Below are 22,045 nucleotides of genomic sequence, written 5' to 3'. Positions count from 1 at the left end.
TTTAATTCAAACGAGTGAAACATTGTTTTGTTAATAAAATTTAAATTTATCATTAAGTCGAGAACTTTTATTGTGATCTATAAAGTAAAAAGTACATATGTGATTTTAATATTTTTTTAAATTTATGGCATCGTGTTAAAAACACAAAGACAAGTAAGTCTATGAATTATAAAATAATTTAAGAAATAGCTCATTTCAATTGGTTTAATTAATATAGGCAAAAAAAAATAAATACTACTGTTATCAAAAAATAAATATGTACGAATTTATTAGTCGGAGATCATTTTCATTTTTTGCTGTGTAGGTCAAATTCTTAAAACGTTTATGTAGCATTATAAAATTACATCAGTCTAATACTGGGGTCGGCAAACCACGTCCGGCAAGGCAAAAAATTGCGTTCAGCGATGTATTTGTCAAATAAATACATACAATATTTATTATTGGAGCTTTATTATTGTTTATTTCATTACATTTTTGGTTTAGAAAGTCTACTAAAGTTATTTTTAATAATTGCGGCAAAAGAAAGACTTTTTATAGGAAAATTGGCCCGTTACTTACATAAGGCTGCTGACTGCAGGCCTACCATAATGAATATATTTCTGAAAAAGTTTAGTAACACTGCTTAAAACTTGTTTTATAAATGTCATTTGATTTGATAAACTGCTCTTTAAAAATTTCTTAACTTTTTATGCTTGCATTAAAAAAACGTACAGAAAGATAGTTATTGATGTGTTATTTTTTTTATTGCATAGATGTATTATAACATAAAAGTAAGGTTTAAAAACGAGAGTTTTGTAGAGTGAAAAATTAGACACACAGTGTAAATTATACACAAACAATATGGTGCGTTTTCTTGCATATAATATTTAGTACTCTTCGCCTTCCTCCATTTCTGCTTCAACTGAGTCAACTCCAACTTCTTCATAATCCTTTTCCAAAGCAGCCATGTCCTCACGAGCCTCCGAAAACTCTCCTTCCTCCATGCCTTCTCCTACGTACCAGTGAACAAACGCACGCTTAGCGTACATTAAATCAAACTTGTGGTCCAGTCTAGCCCAAGCTTCGGCAATAGCAGTAGTGTTGGACAACATACATACTGCCCGTTGTACTTTAGCTAGATCACCTCCGGGAACCACAGTGGGTGGCTGGTAGTTAATGCCTACCTTAAAACCAGTGGGACACCAGTCAACAAATTGAATTGTTCTTTTTGTTTTAATAGTAGCAATTGCTGCGTTGACATCTTTAGGAACGACGTCACCACGGAATAACATACAACAAGCCATATATTTTCCGTGACGAGGATCACACTTTACCATTTGATTTGCTGGCTCAAAACATGCATTTGTGATCTCAGCAACAGATAGTTGTTCATGGTAAGCTTTTTCAGCAGAAATCACAGGGGCATATGTTGCTAGTGGAAAGTGGATACGGGGATATGGGACCAAATTTGTTTGGAACTCAGTCAAGTCAACATTAAGGGCACCATCAAAGCGAAGAGAAGCTGTAATTGAAGAAACAATTTGTCCAATGATTCGATTTAAGTTAGTATAAGTGGGACGCTCAATGTCAAGGTTGCGGCGGCAAATGTCATAGATGGCCTCATTATCTACCATGAAACTGCAGTCTGAGTGCTCTAAAGTAGTATGAGTAGTAAGCACTGAGTTATAAGGCTCAACAACAGCCGTGGAAATCTGCGGAGCGGGATAAACTGAAAACTGTAACTTGGATTTTTTTCCGTAGTCTACAGATAATCTTTCCATCAGAAGAGAAGCAAAACCAGAACCAGTACCTCCTCCAAAGGAATGAAAGATGAGAAAACCCTGAAGACCAGTACACTGATCAGCTAGTTTTCGGAGTCGGTCTAGCACAAGGTCTACTATTTCTTTACCAACAGTGTAATGCCCACGGGCATAATTATTAGCTGCATCTTCCTTACCACTTATCAGCTGTTCAGGGTGAAAAAGTTGGCGATACGTGCCGGTTCTTACTTCATCTATAAAAGTAAAGTTTGTAAAGTGACCAAATACTACAACAGATTAATTTAATTTAAAGGTACTTTTAAAATTTTATTAATGTTTTAACTAGTTTTTATTTTTTAAATATTCTAATAAAAATTAGATAACTTAGTAATATTTTTACGAAATCTATACTTATATAATTTATTTTTATACTTTATTTTTTAAAATTTCTTACAGTAACATATGTAATATTACTATGTCATATTGTATGATTGGTTTTTATTATTGTAATATTAAGATTCTTAAACTATTATGAAGCGTAGCTATCATCTGCAAAAAATAACGAAATGGAAATTAGACAAATTGAAAATTATTATGTACTTAGAAATTTATTTCCAGTTTTGTATTTTTTACAATTAATCCGTGATTGAATGTCTTAGGGACTTTTGGCTCACCAACTATTAAAACTCGTTTATGTGTGTTTTTTTTTAATTTTTTTAAATAGAATACTACCTAACTGTTATTAAAACAGTTTATTGTTTAAGTATTATCATAATTGTGAAAGAAAAAAAAAACTAAATTAAAAAGTAATGTTTAATAAAAATAAAATAAAACTGTAAATGGAATTTTTAAAATGAATTTTCTTTTTACTATGTTTTTTTTTAATACAATTTTTAATTGATGATTTGAGAAGATGAAATCAGACTTAAGAATTGTTTTAAAAAAAGTTAAAATCAGATTTACAAAAGGATAAAATTAAAACTTGTAAAACTAGACTAAAAATAATTAAAATGGGATGAAGGTAGTCTTCCTCTTTTGATTTTAAAGACCGGACAGGATTGAATTTTAGATAAATATAAATAAAAATGGTAAGAACCATTAAAAAAATCAGTCACAGTCTTTTACAACCACTTAGAATAGATCTTTCGTTTATTAAAAAACAAACATTTTCAATGAAAATGTTTGTTTTTTAATAAACGAAAGATCTATTCTAAGTGGTTGTAAAAGACTGTGACTGATTTTTTTAATGGTTCTTACCATTTTTATTTATATTTATCTAAAATTCAATCCTGTCCGGTCTTTAAAATCAAAAGAGGAAGACTACCTTCATCCCATTTTAATTTCATTGAAAATGTTTGTTTTTTAATAAACGAAAGATCTATTCTAAGTGGTTGTAAAAGACTGTGACTGATTTTTTTAATGGTTCTTACCATTTTTATTTATAGACTAAAAATAGGTTCAAAAACTAAGATTCTCCATTCTAAAGTATATTTTAACTATTGATTAGTAAATTTCAAAAGAGATAAGTCAAATCATAAAAAAGAGTTTATGGACTAAAATTGTGAAATAAAAAAACATACTTTTTTAAGAATTATTTCTTATAAACTTCTTATTTATACTAATAAAGTTTAGTGTAAAATCAACTATATTTAACGAAGTTGCTTGTTAATTTCTACTTAATCAGTATCCATCAAAATTTTAAGAATAATTTAAACTAACAAAATAAAGTTGTTATTCCAAAGAATACTATAGAATTATTATTATAAGATTTTTTACATATTTAAAACTGCTATAAATTTGTATATAAATTCAATTAATAATAATTACTTTTAGTTTTAATACTTTTTTTGGTTCTGCTTGTTTAATTTTATTTTTAATTTACTTGAGTTAAACAGATCATTCTGTAAAAAAGATGATTTCTATAATTTTTCTTGTATAAGGAATTTGATCATAATAAAAATAAATCAAGAAACTTAAGAGGTTTTGAAAATTTATTTTTCTCGAACTAAGTCAATATAAAATTTCTATTTCAAAAAAGTACAAAATAAGTTTTACAATTTTTATTCTGTTATTTATTTACATGATCAAACTTTAAACTTAGGTTATAATGGTTAATTCATTTTATATAAGTCATTTTGATGCTTTTTACAGGGTTGCCACTAGTTTTTTCAAAAAAATTTCAATGATTCTAAAAGTACACATTTTTCGGTCTATTTTTAGTTTAAAGTTAAATTTAGATAAGAAACTGTGCTAAATAGTATAAAAATATTGAAAAGAAACTGTAAAGCTACTTAAAATGTGCTTTTTAATAAAAAAATTTTTGGTAATGACTTATTTTATTTATTTTTTATCTATATGATAATTTTTTTGAGTCAAACCAAAACTTTACTACTGAAGTTGTTTTAGTTCTTAAAAATTCCAGGTTTTTCCAGGTTTTTTCAAAATTTCTTAAATTCCAGGTTTTTCCAGGATTCCAGGTAAAATGGCAACCCTGTTATTAGTCTTATTATCCTCTTATCTCTTTTGTTTCAACTTTTTTAATAAATATATAATATATACTTTTAGAGTTTTATAGGTTATTTTAGCAAAGGCTTAAACACAATTGGTTGAAAAATATTATTAAAAGAATAATTAAGATATAATTAAAACTACAGCTACTATTGTGACATTATAAAAATAAATCATGTTCTAATCAACAAATAACTTTAATTTAATATAAAATCTAACTTTGGTCAACATTTTTTTTACAATTTTTTTAATTTCGCAAGGAATACTTTCTGAAAGTTTAAAGTAAAATGCTAATAGTTGAACTGGGCAAAACCAGTCTGGACAAATAAATTGTTTCAAGGTAAAGTATAATTTTTTCTATACACAAGTTAAAAAATAAAAATAAACAGGTAAATACCTGGACATTTAACATTCTAAGTTTAACTATTTTTATAAAGAATTGTTTGTATTAGAGTGCTTTAGTATTTTGGTCAGTGAAAAAAAAACATTAAAATGCTTAAAAATATATATTTAGTTTTTGATAAGTTTTTCAATGATGAAAATTTAACTTTAAAAAAGTATTTTTATTTTTTGTTTATTAAACTTTTCAGAAAGCTTACTGAATTTTTAAAAATCAAAAAAAAAATTATAAAGTGGATCTTGAAAAAAAAATTTTTTACATTTATATACAGGACAAAAAAAGTGTTTCTTTTATATATATGACCACCCTATGGCTTTAATTTATGTTGTTACTGACCTACAACAGTGGGCTCAAGATCAACAAAAACAGCTCTTGGAACATGTTTTCCTGCTCCAGTTTCACTAAAAAATGTGTTGAAAGAGTCATCTCCTCCACCAATAGTCTTATCACTTGGCATCTGCCCATCTGGTTGTATTCCATGCTCTAAGCAGTACAGTTCCCAACAAGCATTTCCAATTTGAGCACCTGCTTGGCCACAGTGAACAGATAGAACTTCGCGCTTAAAATTTAATTAAAAGATTAAACTTTTTTTTATTAATTTTATGAAGAAGTATAATTTTTATTGAGTTAATATATACTATTTCAGTTTTTAAAAGCTGATATTTAGTAAAATAACTTTTATTTGTAAAACATGTTTTTTTTTTTAGTAATGTATAGAAACAGATACTACTATGTTTAATACCTTTAATAAAAAAGTAGTTAGTAAATATTGAACATGTACTTTATTAATTACCTTTGACTCTTGAGAACTGAATAAGTGAATAAACTTATATAAACAAAGCAAAAGCTTTTTATCTATGATTCTATTCTAAAAAAAATTAGGTTATATAAAAGTTTTTTTTTTGGAAAACAACATATTGAAACAGCCCAAATTATTAAAAATTAAAGAAGTTTAAACAATAACTTTTATACAACATTCAAAATAATTAAATACAGGTAACTCTAACCATTATGAATATATATTTATTGTAGCTGAATACTTCAGTGCAGATTGACTTGTTAGGTAGTCAACAGGTAGTTGTTCTTAACAATAATGTTGCTATTAAGTTTACTGTCTAGTACATATTCTAGCTGACTCTTGATTGGCTTATTAGATTTAAGTTTAGATGACGTAAATTTTCCATAACAACAAGTGTTCACTATTTTTGATTTAAACTTATTTAAGATTTAAGTGCAGCTCCATCATTAACCGTTGTTATGAATTGAATAACTATCAGAGTGATTAATTTCATACTGCATGTTTTAAAGTTAACTAACGGAAACTTAAAAACTAAAAACATTTTTAAAACTTCATTAAATTATTTTTTTTAATATTTAAGACGATTTGCTAAAAGCTAAAAACTACTAATAATTTTTTAATATAAAAGAATACTTTTACTATAACGTTATAATTATTGATTTTCAGTTGAAACTTCGACTCTTACTCTATATCGTACAATTCTTTATTTCAAATCAGAGAATTCATGAAAAAAACTAAACTTTCACTCATGCGCGTTCTTTTTTTAGTTAATTAAAGTTTTATTATAATCTTTTAAACGTAAAAGAACACGACGACTTCTTTATATCTCCGTTAATTGGTAGTCATTAAAAAAATATCAGTACTGCATAGGGATCGTTGAAAATTAAACTAGTATTTTTGCCTACTAAAAAAAAGTTGCAAAAATACAATGGCAGTCGGCTCTCGGCTACTATACTTAACGGTCAGTCTAATTTGCACATTTGCTGAGTCAGCAAAAAAAGCTTATTTTTACGTTATTTTCAATTTTAATAATTAAAACTAAATCTTTTGGTTAATTTTTAATATGTATGGGTAAGCTGGGTTAGGGATAGGGATATACATAAAAAATCGTAAAATAAAGCTTTAAAAAAATTAGCTGACTCAGAAAGTATGCAAATCAGACTGACCTTTAAGTATACTTTCTATGGTAGTCTAGTTAATGAGTAAACTTTAAGTTTAAAAGAAGCATTACTTTATTTTGAAATATATAGTTTGTATCATAACTTTGGATCCGCTCAGTTCAAAACTGCAAAAAATGTTCACCCGATTACCGATCAAGATTAAGGGTTAGTGGTAACAAGTAGTGATAGTAAAAAATTAAAAAAGAAAGTATATACATAAAATCAAAAAACATCTAGAAAGTAAATGAAAAAAATGGGTAGGAATCGTGAGTACACCCATAACTTATTGCAATAAAAAAATTGTAAGTTCTGTAATATTTTTTTTTAACATTCTTAAATATAAACTCTACGTTTATAGTTAATTTTCTTGAATAATTTTTTTTTATATAACTTTTGATATTTATAAAAATATTTCTTTTTCAAATATTCGAACACAACTGACCAGTAATTTTACATTAAGATACACAAGATACACAAATTCGATAAAACTAAATACATTTCGAGCAGTTCTCATTAGTAGAGTACAAAGCTAACAAGAGATAAGATTTAACAAACGTTTATAGTAATCAAGTAATCAAAAGAGTTATAAAAAACAAAACAATTAGTAACAGTTTAACAATTTAAGTTAACTTACATTATAATTAAACTACAGTAAAACTTTACATTAATACAATGACAATAAAACACCTTATAAAGTATTAGAGAAATAAAGAAACCGTATAATCAAAATCTTATTGCTTACATAAACCAGGTTTCCTTTATAAAATACAAATAGCTTCTAGTTAAATCAAATCGAAAACGTAACTACAAGCTTTAATAACAACTTTTAACATCGTTGTATAGAAAGAAAACCTTTACAGGTTATTATTTGAACTTTCAATCTAACTGTAGTCTAAAGAGATATGTGAATCTAATCAGAACTCTGTGTCATCGTGCACATAATATTTGTTCCCCAAAGTTACTACTAAGAATAATCAAACAGATCAAGTTATTATTAAACAAAAACGTGTACCAACAAGAGTTAGTTATCAAAACAGTTCTTTTACATTTTAAAAATTTGTATAGAAGAAAGACATTAGAACCTGAAAAATATTTAGTTTTTCTTAAAACTCCCATTCAATAATAAAAGTTCAGAAATTTTAGACAAGAAAATTAGACAATTGATAAGAAAAACTTAATATGCAGCAAACCCAAGACAATAAACTGGCGATGGTAAATTAATTTTCGCACAAGCCGTTTTGAATGATTTTTGATAGTTTCAAAATTACGTCATAATCTATTTATGCTAAAATTTTAACTTTCATTTGTGTGTTTTGTTTTGTGCTTTATTTTAAACTTGTTTTGAAGCTGATGAGTGCATAGGCACGAAACTCGAGTCCTTTGAGTTTTACATCTTGAAATTAACCTTTTTATTAATAAAGCCCTTAAGGTGGGCTTAGTGTGAAAGATTTAATTTATCAAGTTAAATAACTTAATTCTATATATATTTATATATATATATATATATATATATATAAATTCGCTCCTCTTATTTAAACAACCTTCCTTTTTTAACGCATACATAACGGCTGTTGATCCTTTTAAGCACAGCCTACAAACAGGGTTGTTACCATCTACTGGTGATAAAAAGAGCACAGCCAATAGCAGATGGTAACAACCCTGTTTGTAGGCTGTGCTTAAAAGAATCAACAGCCGTTATATATATATATATATAAACCTGCAACTGCAGGAAAGAATAATGCCCGTTAAACAATAATTGCCTATCAAAAAATATAATCTAAAAAGCAACTATAAAAACAGATGATATAACAAAATTTTACGTAGGTTCCACTAGTACAACATTTAAAAACAGATATAGCAATCATAAAGCAAGCTTTACCAACAAATTAAAAAGACACAATACCGAACTATCGAAGTATATTTGGGAGTTAAAAGACGCAAAAAAAGACTATAATTTAAAATGGGAAATACTCTGCAGAACCAAAACAAAACCGAAAAATAATAAAACATGCCATTTATGTTGCTTGGAAAAATACGAGATTGAAAAAATTAAAAAAGATTTATCATTAAATAAAAGAAAAGAAAGGCAGCAACCCTGCCTACATAAACAAAACATGTATTTCAAAAGAACAAAAACCACTAAATAATAACAAAAAAATAACAACAAACTAAATCCAAAAACAAGAACAAACAAAGCAAAGATAAGTTAACTTGTACATAAGTTGTTTTTAAAATAGGCTAACTAAAACTATTCAAGTTTAGTTGAAACTTCACAATGTGTATTTTTGTTTGATTCTTTAAAAATCTTACTTTGTTCTTTATTTCGTTCTGAGGAGATGCATAAAGCATCGAAACTAAGTAAACGATTTGAAAATTAGTTGTTTTCTTATATTATAAATATATATATATATGAGATTGCCATTAAAAACAAAAAAGAGCCTAAATACCCAACATTTTCTATGTTCCCTAGCACCGACCTAATGAATTTTAAGTAAAAAACACATTAACTGTTTTACCTTTAAGATTTTGTCTAAAATACGCTTTAATAAAGTAAAAAGAAATAGCTGTGCGTTGAAGTGGTTAAGTAAAAATAAAACTCAATTTATCTCTTATTTAAGAATAATTAAAGTTTGGAACAGTATACTATTCATTCCAATTCGGATTAAATCTAAACCAAATTGTTTGTCATCCGATCAAGTCCCACTCATTTTTTTAGATCAATCACTATTGAAAATTGATAATCATCTTGTCTGTTTCCATACGATACATTTCAATTCTTGTGTGCAAAAATGAGTTATTTTTAGCTACAAAGATTAAATTGAGATTGTTTGCAGATGGTCCTTGCTTCAGTTATTAACATTCTGACCGAAAGAGTATTGTTGTATACTTTGAGCTGAGAAAAATTGCTGAATAGTTGGGTAATTTTTTAAAATTAAATTTTCAAATATAAAGTTTTTACTGTTCATTAGAACTTAAAAAAAAAGAAATTAAATGTAAAGTAAACTAGTTTTGATATAGACGCTCAAAATATTTGGTCCTAAAAGCTGGTGCACGAAGAAACTTTCGGTTATCGAGTCGCACACCTCTTGAATACATATTAACATTTTGTCCAGGACAGCTATTGAGCAACGTGCAAATATTAAATATCAAGAAGTGGTATTATATAACAAGTTAAATTATAAGGCACATTTAAAGTGCCTCAAATCTTAGTTCTCAAAAATTTGTTTTATATATCAAAATTGAGACACTACTTCGGTACGTATACTTTAAAAAGGGTGTATTACAGCTTTTTTTATCTGCTCGTTCAGTATTGTAAATCAGCTTGGGGTGGTGCTGCAAGTTGTAATTTTAGTTATTATGCAAAAGTAGTTTTGAGATATGTTTGTCGCGTGCCTGCACTGACTTGAACAAATTCTTTGTTTGTAGAAAGAGGTATTCTGAAATTTAATACGGTGTTTAACTCGCAAGTTTGTTAGTTGAAGTTGAATACTTAGAAGAACTTGAGGTTAACTTGAGGTTAATTACTTTACTCTAATTAATACGGTTTATACACATAATACGAGACATTCAAAAAAAAAAATTGAAAGACCTAGATTAGAGATTGACCTAAACTCTTTCAGGTATTTGGATCAGTTGTTGATTAGTATTCTAGAAAATCTTTAAAAAAAAAAAGCTATTATATTAAGTAAGTTAAGATGCCTTAAATATGTGATTTGTGTTTCATTTGGACTAAATGTTTTTAGTTTATATTTGGTCATATGTCTATTTAGTATACGTTAAATTGGCTTTTTGTAAATTTATATTAACTATTTTTAGCCAGTTTTTGTTTTGTTAATAAAAAACTAAGCTTTTTGGGTTTAATAGTATGCTAGGTGTATATTTATTACACTATAAATAGTTTTTAGTTTATATTAATGTAACTACTTCTACTTCTTTACAATTTTTTACAGAATTTTTTAAATTTACAATTTTCACTTGGTTTAGATTTTATTTTAACTAAGTAACATCCTGAAGCTTTTTCTTTTAAGTAAAAAAAACATGTAGTAAATTTTTTTGATAAGGTAGTCTTCAAAGATTAATGTATTTATTACAATAACAGTTTGATGTGTTTTGTCAACAACTGATTGCGAATTGGGCTTACTTTGGTGACAGTTATCACATGGTCAGGTTTTTGGTATGATTTTTATGTTTTAGCGCTGGTGAACATTTGCTTAGGGATTTGAGCTTTATAGTTAAAACTTTTTGTATGTTTTAATTGTTGATATTTAAACCTTGTAAGCGTTTTTTAAATGGTTTATCATCAATAATTTTTCTTTTGAGTTTTAACAATACTTTTTACTTTTGCTTTACTCTAAATTAAGTAAGTTCTTTGTTTGTACATCATAACTAAAAACTGACAAAATTACGTAGATCCATCAGTTTACCATGCACTATCGGGTACAAAGTCGAACTTAATTTAGTTTCATGATATTTGAATTAAAAAAAAATTAGTTTATCTATCTTATAGTTGGGATAAAGTAAACGCTATGTTTTATAAACTACAGTTAAAATACAATAAATTTAACTTCACTATTAAGAGTTATAACGGCTTAAACTCCAAATTCACAAAAAAAAAAAATTTAATAGTTAATATGGTGCTTTATTTATTGACCTTCCGTTTAATTAGTGTGTTTGTTTTAGTATTTTTAATTTTATTTTCTTAACTTAAAAACTTTAGTTGTAAATAAAACTAAACTTATAATTAGTTTTGTTTTATAAGTTTTATCTTATGACAATTAATTTTATTATTAAGGTAACATTTAATGTATTTTTAATGTGGATTTTAATAACAATATTTCAACTTATTCTAATTATAATTGATATTCGAACTTTTGTTTTGATGCTGAAGTTAATAGTTAAAAAATATTTAATTTATATTTAGTTTTAATAAAGCATTTAAAAAGGTGTCTTTTTTTGATTAGTAACATTCAAATTATATGTATTTGCGGCAGGGACGTGTCTAGAAATTTTTCAAAGGGGGTTCACAATTTTTTTGTTTTTAATTTGTCGTATAAGTACGCATTTGATAGGTATGCACTGCTAGTTAAATACGCATTGCATTGTGCGTACTACGCAATATTTAGCCGAAAAACTCTATGTTTAAAATGCTTTTTTATCTTTAGAAATAAAAAAAAACATATAAGAAGTAAAAAAGAAAATCATTATATTTTTTTATTTATTATACTGTATTAAATTTAGATATATTAAAACTAAAAGAACCAGAAGAAAGTTATGAGCTTACAAATTTTATATCAAAATATTTGAATTTTTTCTTCCAATGAAAGGTTTAAAAAACAATTGTTATTTATTTCTTCAACTGTTACAGACATAACTAACTTACCCTATAAAAAATTAACCTTTTTATCACTAAACAAAATTATATAAAAATTAAAACTAGAATAAGTTTTTATAAAGAGAATTTCAATATTTAAAACTTAGTATAGATTGGGTTCTTACAAAATTTTCTTTTAAATTTTAAACTGATTAAATTTATATATCTATTTATAATAAAAACATTTTTTTTATAGTAATTTAATCTATAAAACTTAAAATTTCACTAAAAAAATTATTTAGACTTATACAATTAAATTAAAATATCTTTGAATTATAATTAAACGTTTGCAGGGATTCTAAATATGGTTTTGAAATCTCTCTGAGTTGAAAACTTCAAAAAATCAAGAATCAACTTTGTGGCCAACAGATATACAAAAGTAAAACAACTTAAACAAAAATATTAAAATACAATTAAATAATAAAAGAATAAATTGCAAGGTGGTGTAGTGGTCTAGAGATGATTTTGAAAATTCTCAGAATTGAAGTTTTCAAGGTTTAAAAGTTTCACACAACATTATTATATACAATTAACTAAGTAAAATAAAACTTTTTTAAACTAAGTAAAATATTGGACATTTTTAAGTAAAATTGTACTTACTAGTTTAAAAAAAATACTGAATCAAAAGTTATTTACACTAAGTAACAATTTATAATGGGAACTAAGAGCATCTTAGTAAAAAGTTTCCCAGAAAAAAATACTACTTTAAAATTTTTACCTATTATCACGTCACAATTAAAATTCTATTTGAAACCTACTTCAGCTGGGCAAAAACGAGCATTTTTTGTTACGGAAACTTGTAATTTTTAAGTGTAATAAATTAAACATTCATTATTCAAAGTTTATCAAATAACCAAAACAAAGTCAATAAACAACGTTTTTAGTGATATTCTGAATTTTATTTTTTAGAAGGTTCACAGGAAACCAGTCCAAACAAACCCCTGACTTGCAGACCATTATACCAAGTTACAATAAAGTTTAGCTTTAAATATCGTGAATTAGAAATAGAATATTTTGATTTGTTTTTAGTAAAACACGTGTTTGAATTCTCAAATTTTAATTTTCAGAAATTTAATTGTAGTGTTTTAAATTTGCATAGGTAAAAATAATATATTTATATATAACGTAGAAAGTATTAAGTTTTTTGAAAATAAAAAAACATAAAACAGTAAATAAATTCTACCTTTGATTCAGAGGCAGGTCTAGGCTAAATAAAGTTGAAAGCATATACTTTATTGTTAAATAAAAAATACTTTGTTTAAAAGCTTTTAATAAAATAGCCTATAAAATTAAAAAAAAACGTTACTACTACTATGTTATAGCTATATAATCTAAAAAAAAAGTTTTAAAAAGTTTATTATAAAATTATCAATAAGATCCTGTTGTCATTTAATTACATTTTAGTTAAATTTTCTTAAAAAAAAATTTCATAAATATTTAAGCTCAATGAACTAGAACCAGTATTAAAAAACATCAGAAAAAACAGTGAATTCATGTCGATTGTTGAAGATAGTGCTAGTAGTAAACATTTAAAATAAACTAAATTAGCAAATCATACGTTAGAAACAAGAACGAGAAACTTTTTTATTCATTAATGTTTGTTAAGTTTGCAGATAGTATTAGTAGATATTAACTGTTGGTTAAACTAGAAAAAAAAATCAAGTTAGAGAAAAGTACTAAACAGTTTGAAATAAAAAACTAAGAACTAATACTTATTTGTTTATAAATAGTGTTAGTAGACATCAGGGGCATCGCGTGGGGTGGAACGCTGGTGCTGTAGCTCCACCTAAAATAATGAAAAAGTATGCTAATTTTTTTGAAATTTAAAGTTTAAGCCTTTAAACACGCTGCTTTAAATGGCCCCTGCTTCAATCCTAAGTACAATCCTAAACTACGTTAAAGTAGTTTTATTTTAAAGCTATAAAAATGAGCTTTAAGATGATATAAATGTTTTTATACTAGCTTAAAAAATAAGAAAATTATGTTATTATGAAGTTGTAAAAAAAATACAGCCAAATGTGTACATAAACGTCGTTAATTTCCCTGCTAAATTATATATTTTTATTTTTTACATTTGATGTTCAAAATGTTCATAAAATTAGAACTGCAAGCTCAATCTGTGTCAGCTGCATCTTAAATGTTTACAAGTTTACAATACAAAAAGTGTTGAAAAATTAAATTCTGGAGCTGCGTGAATTTTCAGCACCATGTGAATTAAATCATTATCGTTGTTAAAATAAAAATTTACTACAATGCGAGAACAATAAGACAAGTTGAACTCGAGCAGAAGCAAAGAAAGAAATACTCGAGAAAGAATACTCGAGCAGGGAACTTTTGAGCAGGAGCAATTCAAGCAGGGAAAACTCGAGCAGCGGTAACTCGAGAAGGGAAAACTCGAGCAGGAGCAACTCGAGCAGGAAAAACTTGAGCACGGGCAACTCGAGCAGAGAGAACTCGTGCAGAGGGAACCCAAGCAGGAGCAATTCAAGCAGGGAAAACTCGAGCAGGGGTAACTCTATATTTCATATATTTGGCTCTATTTGTTAATTTTGTATATTAAAACTAATTTTCATTTAACTTAACTTTTTTTTTACGTTAAAAGTTAGTTGCTTCAGATTTATATTTCTTAAAAAAATACTTTAATAATTATAGACTATTTTACAACTTTTGGTTTATTGGTTTGCAAACAAGGAACTTTTATACAAGTTTAGCTTTATTTGCTTATTATGTGTATTGAATGTTAAGTCTGAATAAACTTTACTTTTTAGTTCTTATAAGTTTTTGAAATTATCTACATATTTATTAAAAGATTACAATATTGTTTAAGTATTTTTCACTATTAGATATTATTACCTGTAGGAAGTTTAAGAACTTTGATATTAAGTCTAAATAAACTTTATCTCTTATTTTGCTATATGCAGAAAAATTTTTAGATAAGTATTTTTATTTATTTAATTTTAAAAACCTCGTTTTATTAAGTTACTCACATGTGTTTTTTGTTTTCTATTACTAGTTAGACAAGTCGTAATTTAGTTACTTAATTACTAAATTTATAATTGTACAAATACAGAAACTTACATGGACATAAACAAAAATAAAAGTAGCTATAGTTGTAAAGAAAGGGTGATGATATACAAAGGTATGAGATATGTGTTTATTTATTTATTTGTATTTTATTTATCATTTAATTAAAAAAATATGTTCAATTTTTTTTTGTTTGAAAAATTTCTTGTTTCTTTATATTACCTTTATGATTTTTATCAAAATGTTTTAAACAAAAGTATTTAATTTGACAATGTCAATCTGCAGTACCCTCTAACAAAAAAAAACCACGCGACGCCATTGGTAGATATTAACCAATTTTTAATACTTTAAAACAAAAATAAATTTAAGAAAGAAATAAGAGCTTAAGTAACCACTCTTAGCTATTAGATAACTTAGTCGATAACAACTGTTGGATAAAATTGAAAAACTAAAAAAAATAATATATGTAAGAATATATTTATATTTAAATAATTTACTTTAATTATTAAAACTTAAAATGTCACTAAAAAGATTAAGTGTTTTTAATATTAGTAGTATTTAAGTAAGGTAATACAAAAAATAATATTTTAAGTTAAATGTCAATTAAACTTAAATGTTGAAATGTCACTATATTGATATCGAGGTCGAATTTAAAAATTAAATTGTCAGTTGTTATTCAACTTCAAGAATAAAAAATAAAAACAAAGGTTAAGTAAATAATATCATGTTCTAAGCTAAGGCGTGCGGATATCTGTTTTTAACATAACTGTATTTTTATTTGCTTCAATTTTTTTACTAAAATTTTGCACACATAATTTCATTATCTACAAGTAAATAAAGGTATTTTAACTTTGTCAACTATGTAACGTGAAGAAAATTGTAATACAGTAACTTGCCAGAGATACGTACTTTGAACACAGCTTAAAAGTGCGTACCTAGGAAAATTTGATCTATTATCTACATTAAGTCTAACACGTATCAAACACTTTTAAAACCAATAAAGTTTATAAATGACTATAAAAGCAAAATGTTATAACCAATGGGTAGGTTTTTTATTACTATGTTTTAATCATAGAGTATGCAAATTTAGCTAGCACTGTTCTTTTTATCAATAAATAATCTGTAACATATTTATTTTAAATCTTAGACTTGATGTAAAATTTCCAGATTCATAACTTATTTTCTAATTTTTTTCGTTTTAATATAATTAAAATAAATACAGTATAATTTATTTTAAAATATAATACTTTTATATTAATACTTTAAGGTTTGTTTTGTTAATTAAAAAAAAAAACATTATGAACACATAGTTTTTCTGCTAAAAAGTACGTACCATACCGGCAAGGTGTACACCTAGGAAAGGCAAGGCCTACATAGTTGGCAGCTCACTGTTTATAGTTTCGTGATAATGCACCATCTTAATTTATTAGTTCAAACTAACATTTTCAATTTAAAATCTTATGCAAATTAGTTGTTGGTCTTCTTTCAAAAACAGACTAACAAAAATTATATATTCATTATGACGTCATATAAATTCTTAACTATGTACAGTTTCGTTGAGCTAATCTCAAGGTGTTCAAATCTCAAAAGCGACATAATTCAGTGGATACACGTTATTTTAAAGCATTTGGTGTTTGCATTCAATATTAAAAACTTTTAAGTTAAAACACTGCAAATTTATAGCAACTGCAAATCTACTAACAGAAGTAAGTTTTTTGATGCAACACGCTTTTTTGGTTCAGTGAATATCCTTTTTTTTTCTCAGCGGTAGCGCAATCAAAAAACGTTACTTTTTTGATTTATTAAACTTAAAATTTTAAATTCACAACCAAAACTGTATGTATCATTGTGAAAAGAAATACTTGGTTAGGAAAAAAATCGGATTGATAATGATTTAATAAAAATTGATTTGAATGAAGAAAAAAAAGGTATGAATTGAAACGGTGGGAAAAAAATTGAGATATATTAAATGGATGGAAAAACTTGAATAGGAATTGATGAAATAGAAATTATTAGATGGCATTTACACGCGGGGGTTCCCTATTTAAACAGATATTACTACTTTTTCATAAAAATATATTTCTCAAATAAAACTTTATCCTGTATAAAAAACTTTTTAAAATTGATTTAATAAAACTGCTACACTAATGAATCTGAAAGCACTTGTAACTGAAAAAGCTATTTTAAAGCAAAGTGAAACTTTTATAAGTTTTTACAATTAGTTTCCAAAAATAAACTACAGTTAACTACTTCTTAAAAAGTATTTTTTAAGCTGTTTCTTAAATAGCTTAAGTACAAAAAAATAATTTAAAACAAAATTATTCTCGAGAAGCTTAAATAATTCAAGTTTGAAAATTATTCTCACATTAAGAACTGTTATTTATTTTTAAATTTTAAATACATAATACAGATGATTTTGTTTAAATCTCAGTTTTACAATTTTTTTATTAAATAAACATCATAGTTTATTAAAAATCTGAAATAAAATAACAGAAACAGTTGAATAAAAGGCTAATAACATAAAAGTATAATGACCAATATTTATGAAAATTGAAAATGATTTTTTCAAAAAATCTATTCTACCAAACTGCTTTAATAATTTGGTATGCCATTGAAAAGCATGTGCAATATCCAATCATCCAACTAAGACCCCGGGCAGGTTGTCTTACCTTACCAACGTAGACCAAGGTGTGCAACAGACGGGAATAAAAAAACACCTGTTTATTGATAAAGTATTGTAAATAGTTAAAAATAAAATTATTTAGTAGAATACAAGTAAGAACAACACATTAGAAATATCTAAAACTTATGTTCCTGAATTATAAAGTATTCAACAACAATACAAAAATTAGTGTATCAGTTTTTTAGGTTTTTCATTACTAGTTACAGAAAGCTTAATTAATAATATTTATAGAAAAAATATAAATATTTATCTAGTTATATAAAAACTATAATTTATACAGCTGGTTCACACATGAAATGTAAAATTTCATGTGAGGGTAATGAAATGTAAAATTTCATGTGATCGCCAGTAAATTACAGTTTATTATGTTAGTGAACAGAAATTTTGATTTTAAAATTTTTATGATAATTGTGACGTAGTAATGGTACAGTTTATTGTACGATTAGCTGAATTTGAAATAATAAGCTGTGAGTGTTAATTTATGCTTTTAAAGAAAGTTTAGAAAGGTTATTTTGGAAAAATGTTTTAAGCTATTAGAAAAAATCTTTTAGACTGTTGGGAAAATTTTCTAAAATACTCGTGTTTGCCGCTTCGATTTTATTTTGTTTTAATATTTAGTTGGTTTTAATTTTGTTGAAAAAGTATTTACAAATATATGTATACATCAATAAATAAAAATAACTTTAATATTGTTGATATTTATATAACATATACATTTATTTTAAGTGTAAAAGGACTTAAAATTTCTTCAATACATAATTACTTAATACTTTAAATACGCCATAAAGAATATAAACAAATTTATCATTAGTTAATGATTAATTAAAATCATTTAGTAAATAAAGGTCACACTCAGTCAACAAGATATATTTCAAGCTATTTTGATCAGTTGTATAGATGAGACATGATTTTCAAGCTTTAATAGTAACAAAGTAATCAAAAAAGTAATAAAAGGGAGAAATTTTTAAGTAACTATTAATTAAAGATCTAATTAAATTTACTACAATTAATTAATATATAGTTGAAATATTACATTAATCAAAAGAAAAAAAAAAACTTACAAAATATAACGTAATAAGAAAATAACGAAACAGGTAAACTAAAATGTTTCTGCATACATAGGTTTACTTAATAAAATACAAATAGCTTCGATTTTGATTAAATCGAAAATGTTATTACAAATTTTACTATTTTCCAATATCTTTATATATAATAAATTGCATAAGTTAGGTCATTTACTAGATAATCTGCAATAGACGGACGTTTCGAGGCACTGTTTTTCTTATCTAAAACTTTTTCTATGCTTTTTGGGCGGAAATGGATCAAAATTGCACAAAGACAAAATTGCACGAGAACAGAATTGCACGAAGATATTTTTGCACGAAGACTAATTTGCACGAGGGCACAAAATTGCACAAGGGAAAAAAATTTCACGAAAACTATTTTGCACCAAAGGTCATTTTTGCACGAGAGTAAAAATTAATAAAATTAAAATAAAACAGAAGAAAAAAAATTAATAATTAAATGAATAAAAAAAAAAAATAATAAAAGTTACTGACTGAGGGTAAGGGTTAGGGAACACAGTATTAAAAAAATAAAAAATAAAAAATTAATAAAACAAAATAGTCACGACCGAGGGTAAGAGTTAGGGGTAACAGGTAACAGTTATAGTAAAAAAAAAATAATAGTAAAACAATTATCAAAAAAAAAAATCGACCCGTGCAAAAATGTCTTCGTGCAAAAAAGTCTTCGTGCAAAAGTATCTTAGTGAATTTTTTGCCCTCGTGCAATTTTGTTTCTCGTTCAACTTTGTACGCTCGTGAAAATTTGACAGCTACCCCTTTGGGGCATGTTCTTTTACCCTATTCTTAACTATCTTAATTCATCCCGATAATAGGTTGCTTTAAAAAAGCAACCTATTATTGGGATGATTAATCTATTATAAAAACTGGTAAATTAAGATTCTCTTTTTAAAGTTGGATACTGGGTCTTTTCCACTTGGTGTTAGCTAGTGGTTTTGACGTAAAAATACTTTATACGCGCTGCATAATAAGAAGTTTAAAAGTCACTACAGATTGTCAGGTCCTAATGACTTTATTTTATTTAAGTTCTCAAATGTAATTAACTATCTTGTTAATCAACTCTTATGGATACCTATTTTTGTTAGGTAACTACTTAATCTGATAAAGCTCACTTAAAAACAATTCTTGGAGTCAATTTTATGTTCACGGTGACCGAAATTCTAATCAGATTTACTTGTCTCTTTATTTACAACTAGACTTAAAATTTTAAATAAATAATTGAATTTTTTTTAATAGATAGAAGTGAAGATACTATCATTTTCACGTTTAACCTGTAAATTCTAATAAAGCAGTTCAATATTAGTTGTTTTTCTATGGTAAATTCGATAAAAGTGTGAGCGTCATTCAAACTTAACAAAAATTATCAACATCTTTCTTGCTTTTGACCAATACAAAACATTCATCAACATATCTGAAGTACCTACGATTGAGAGTACGAATAATTTTAGATTAAATATAGCCCATAAAAATGTTTGACAAAATTCAGAAAGAATAGAAAATATATATTAGAACTTTTTATAAACTCAATTTTTTTTTAATAATAATAATATTTTTTTATACCTTAAAGTGCATAATAGCAGTTTCAGCGTTTGGATTTACTCCAACAAGCATTATACCTAGCAATACAAAGGGAATGATATTCTCTATATCATTTAAATGACACCTTCTAACCTGAAAAGTAAATTAAAAGTTGAGTATAATTAGAATTAGTACGTTTTTAATTTTAAAACTAATAACTTTAGGAAAATACTGGTACTTAAAATTAACACAATAGTAGATATTAGTTTTTTTTACAATATGAATTCACAGTAGTTGTTACATTTGAGCCTAACAAACGATATCTAAAAAAATAATATCTTAAGTATAAAAATATAAGTTTTAATAAAAGCAATGAAACATTTAAACTAGTGATCGAGAAATAATACTGCCAAAACATTGTCTTAAAATAAACTAAAAAGAAATCTTGAAGGTTTTAACCCTTCATGCTAAAACTAAAATAACACAGAAATAATTTGAATTTATTTGTAACCTTTTATTTCACTAAAAGTATATACATGAGCTTTAATTTAAAATGTAAATACATAAAATTTCAACTGACTTCATCATTTAAAATATTTCTATTTAACAAATAGTATTTCAAGTTTTATAATTTATTTTACCCTCTCAACGTCGTCGTTTACAACTAGTGATCGCTTAAGTTTTTCAGCATCTCCTTTAGCACCTGGCGCTGCGTCTTCAATGTTAGCAAAGGAGTTCCTTGTAAAGCGGAAGTAAGCTGTAAGGGGGGCCATTATTAGCATTTTTGCCACTGTCATACTACCGTACAATACCAAGTTTTTAAAAACTTTGTTTTCAACAGAGTACAAAGACATTGTAAAGTTTTTAATAGAAGCTGTATGTTCAAAGTATTGTACTAAATTTAGTGTTTAGAACCAAATAAATATTAAGTACATTTTACTAATAAAATGTTAGTCAGAAAAGGTTCAATGAGCTTTTAAGTACAAGCTAAAAAAATGTTGTAAGTCAAAAAAAAAAACAAAAAAAAATTTGTTTTAAATTCAAAATTTAATGTATACAGACAGTAATAGTTTACCGTTATAACAGTTTTTATAACAAAACAAGTATGTACTACATTTTTGAAAATATAATTTTGTTAATCTGTTTACTAAAATAAATGCAGTTTTTAATTAAAAATTGCATGTTGGTAATTTCCTTGAAGTTGTTTTTTAAATAGTAGGTTATCTTCACAAAAAATATTAAGCTTCATATCGCGTATATTTTTAACGATAGTAAAAAAAAAACTTAAAATCTACATAGAATTAATGTTTAGCAACTTAATGTTAAAATAGATTTATTTTTACAATGTACAAGTAGCTTTACTTGTTTGTAGCTTTTGAAAACTCTTTTATTTTTATACTTTACTTTAAATTATTTTGTTCAAAAATTTTATACATTGTATTTTACTACTTTTTATAAGTTTTGTAGTTGAAGTGGAAATGCATAAAAAAAAGGTACACGTTGAAATTCAACTATAAAATCTAACGGCATAATTAGTTATAGTTATTTGTTTTAAGTATTTATAGCTGATAGTTAAACATCAAACAACGTTATGAATAACACACTAGTTGTTTCTTATAAGTTTCAGGTAGAAAATTTACATGCATGTATTTAGTTTTACCTCTATAACTTAGTTAAGTGTGCACTGTCGGTATTACGAACAGTACAACTTGCCATGTACAGTACATACAACCTAAGGCTCTGGACTTGTATGTCTATTAC

At 25.8% G+C, this 22,045-nt stretch overlaps 2 protein-coding genes across 2 annotated transcripts; both read right to left on the bottom strand.

The window, feature by feature from the left end:
- Positions 1 to 866: 866 nt before the first annotated feature.
- LOC145840391 (tubulin alpha-3 chain-like) lies at positions 867 to 5,212 on the bottom strand. The gene is made up of 2 exons (XM_082947680.1): positions 4,984 to 5,212; positions 867 to 1,993 (listed from the first exon to the last, which is right to left on the bottom strand). The coding sequence occupies exons 1-2, from the start codon at positions 5,102 to 5,104 to the stop codon at positions 867 to 869; spliced, it is 1,248 nt and encodes a 415-aa protein (XP_082803806.1). The 5' UTR covers positions 5,105 to 5,212.
- A 12,209-nt stretch (positions 5,213 to 17,421) lies between these two features.
- LOC145849452 (microsomal glutathione S-transferase 1-like) lies at positions 17,422 to 21,204 on the bottom strand. Its single transcript, XM_082954470.1, has 3 exons — positions 20,926 to 21,204; positions 20,327 to 20,437; positions 17,422 to 17,718 (listed from the first exon to the last, which is right to left on the bottom strand). The coding sequence occupies exons 1-3, from the start codon at positions 21,136 to 21,138 to the stop codon at positions 17,581 to 17,583; spliced, it is 462 nt and encodes a 153-aa protein (XP_082810596.1). The 5' UTR covers positions 21,139 to 21,204; the 3' UTR covers positions 17,422 to 17,580.
- Between the last annotated feature and the right edge of the window lie 841 nt (positions 21,205 to 22,045).

Source organism: Thalia democratica, chromosome 1, assembly GCF_965202585.1.
Source record: "Thalia democratica chromosome 1, ktThaDemo2.hap1.1, whole genome shotgun sequence".
Classification (NCBI taxonomy): Eukaryota; Metazoa; Chordata; class Thaliacea; order Salpida; family Salpidae; genus Thalia; species Thalia democratica.
This window is presented reverse-complemented; position numbering and strand designations above follow the sequence as displayed.

Bases quoted from the DNA above. Each gene is read 5' to 3' on its own strand.
- LOC145840391 (XM_082947680.1), bottom strand. From the start codon at position 5,104: ATGCCAAGTGATAAGACTATTGGTGGAGGAGATGACTCTTTCAACACA. The intron at 1,994-4,983 runs GTCAGTAACAAC...TTACTTTTATAG, and splicing joins TCTTGAGCCCACTGTTGTAG to ATGAAGTAAGAACCGGCACG.
- LOC145849452 (XM_082954470.1), bottom strand. From the start codon at position 21,138: ATGTCTTTGTACTCTGTTGAAAACAAAGTTTTTAAAAACTTGGTATTG. The intron at 20,438-20,925 runs GTAAAATAAATT...TTTACTTTTCAG, and splicing joins TAAACGACGACGTTGAGAGG to GTTAGAAGGTGTCATTTAAA. The intron at 17,719-20,326 runs GTATAAAAAAAT...ATCAATAAACAG, and splicing joins CTGCTATTATGCACTTTAAG to GTGTTTTTTTATTCCCGTCT.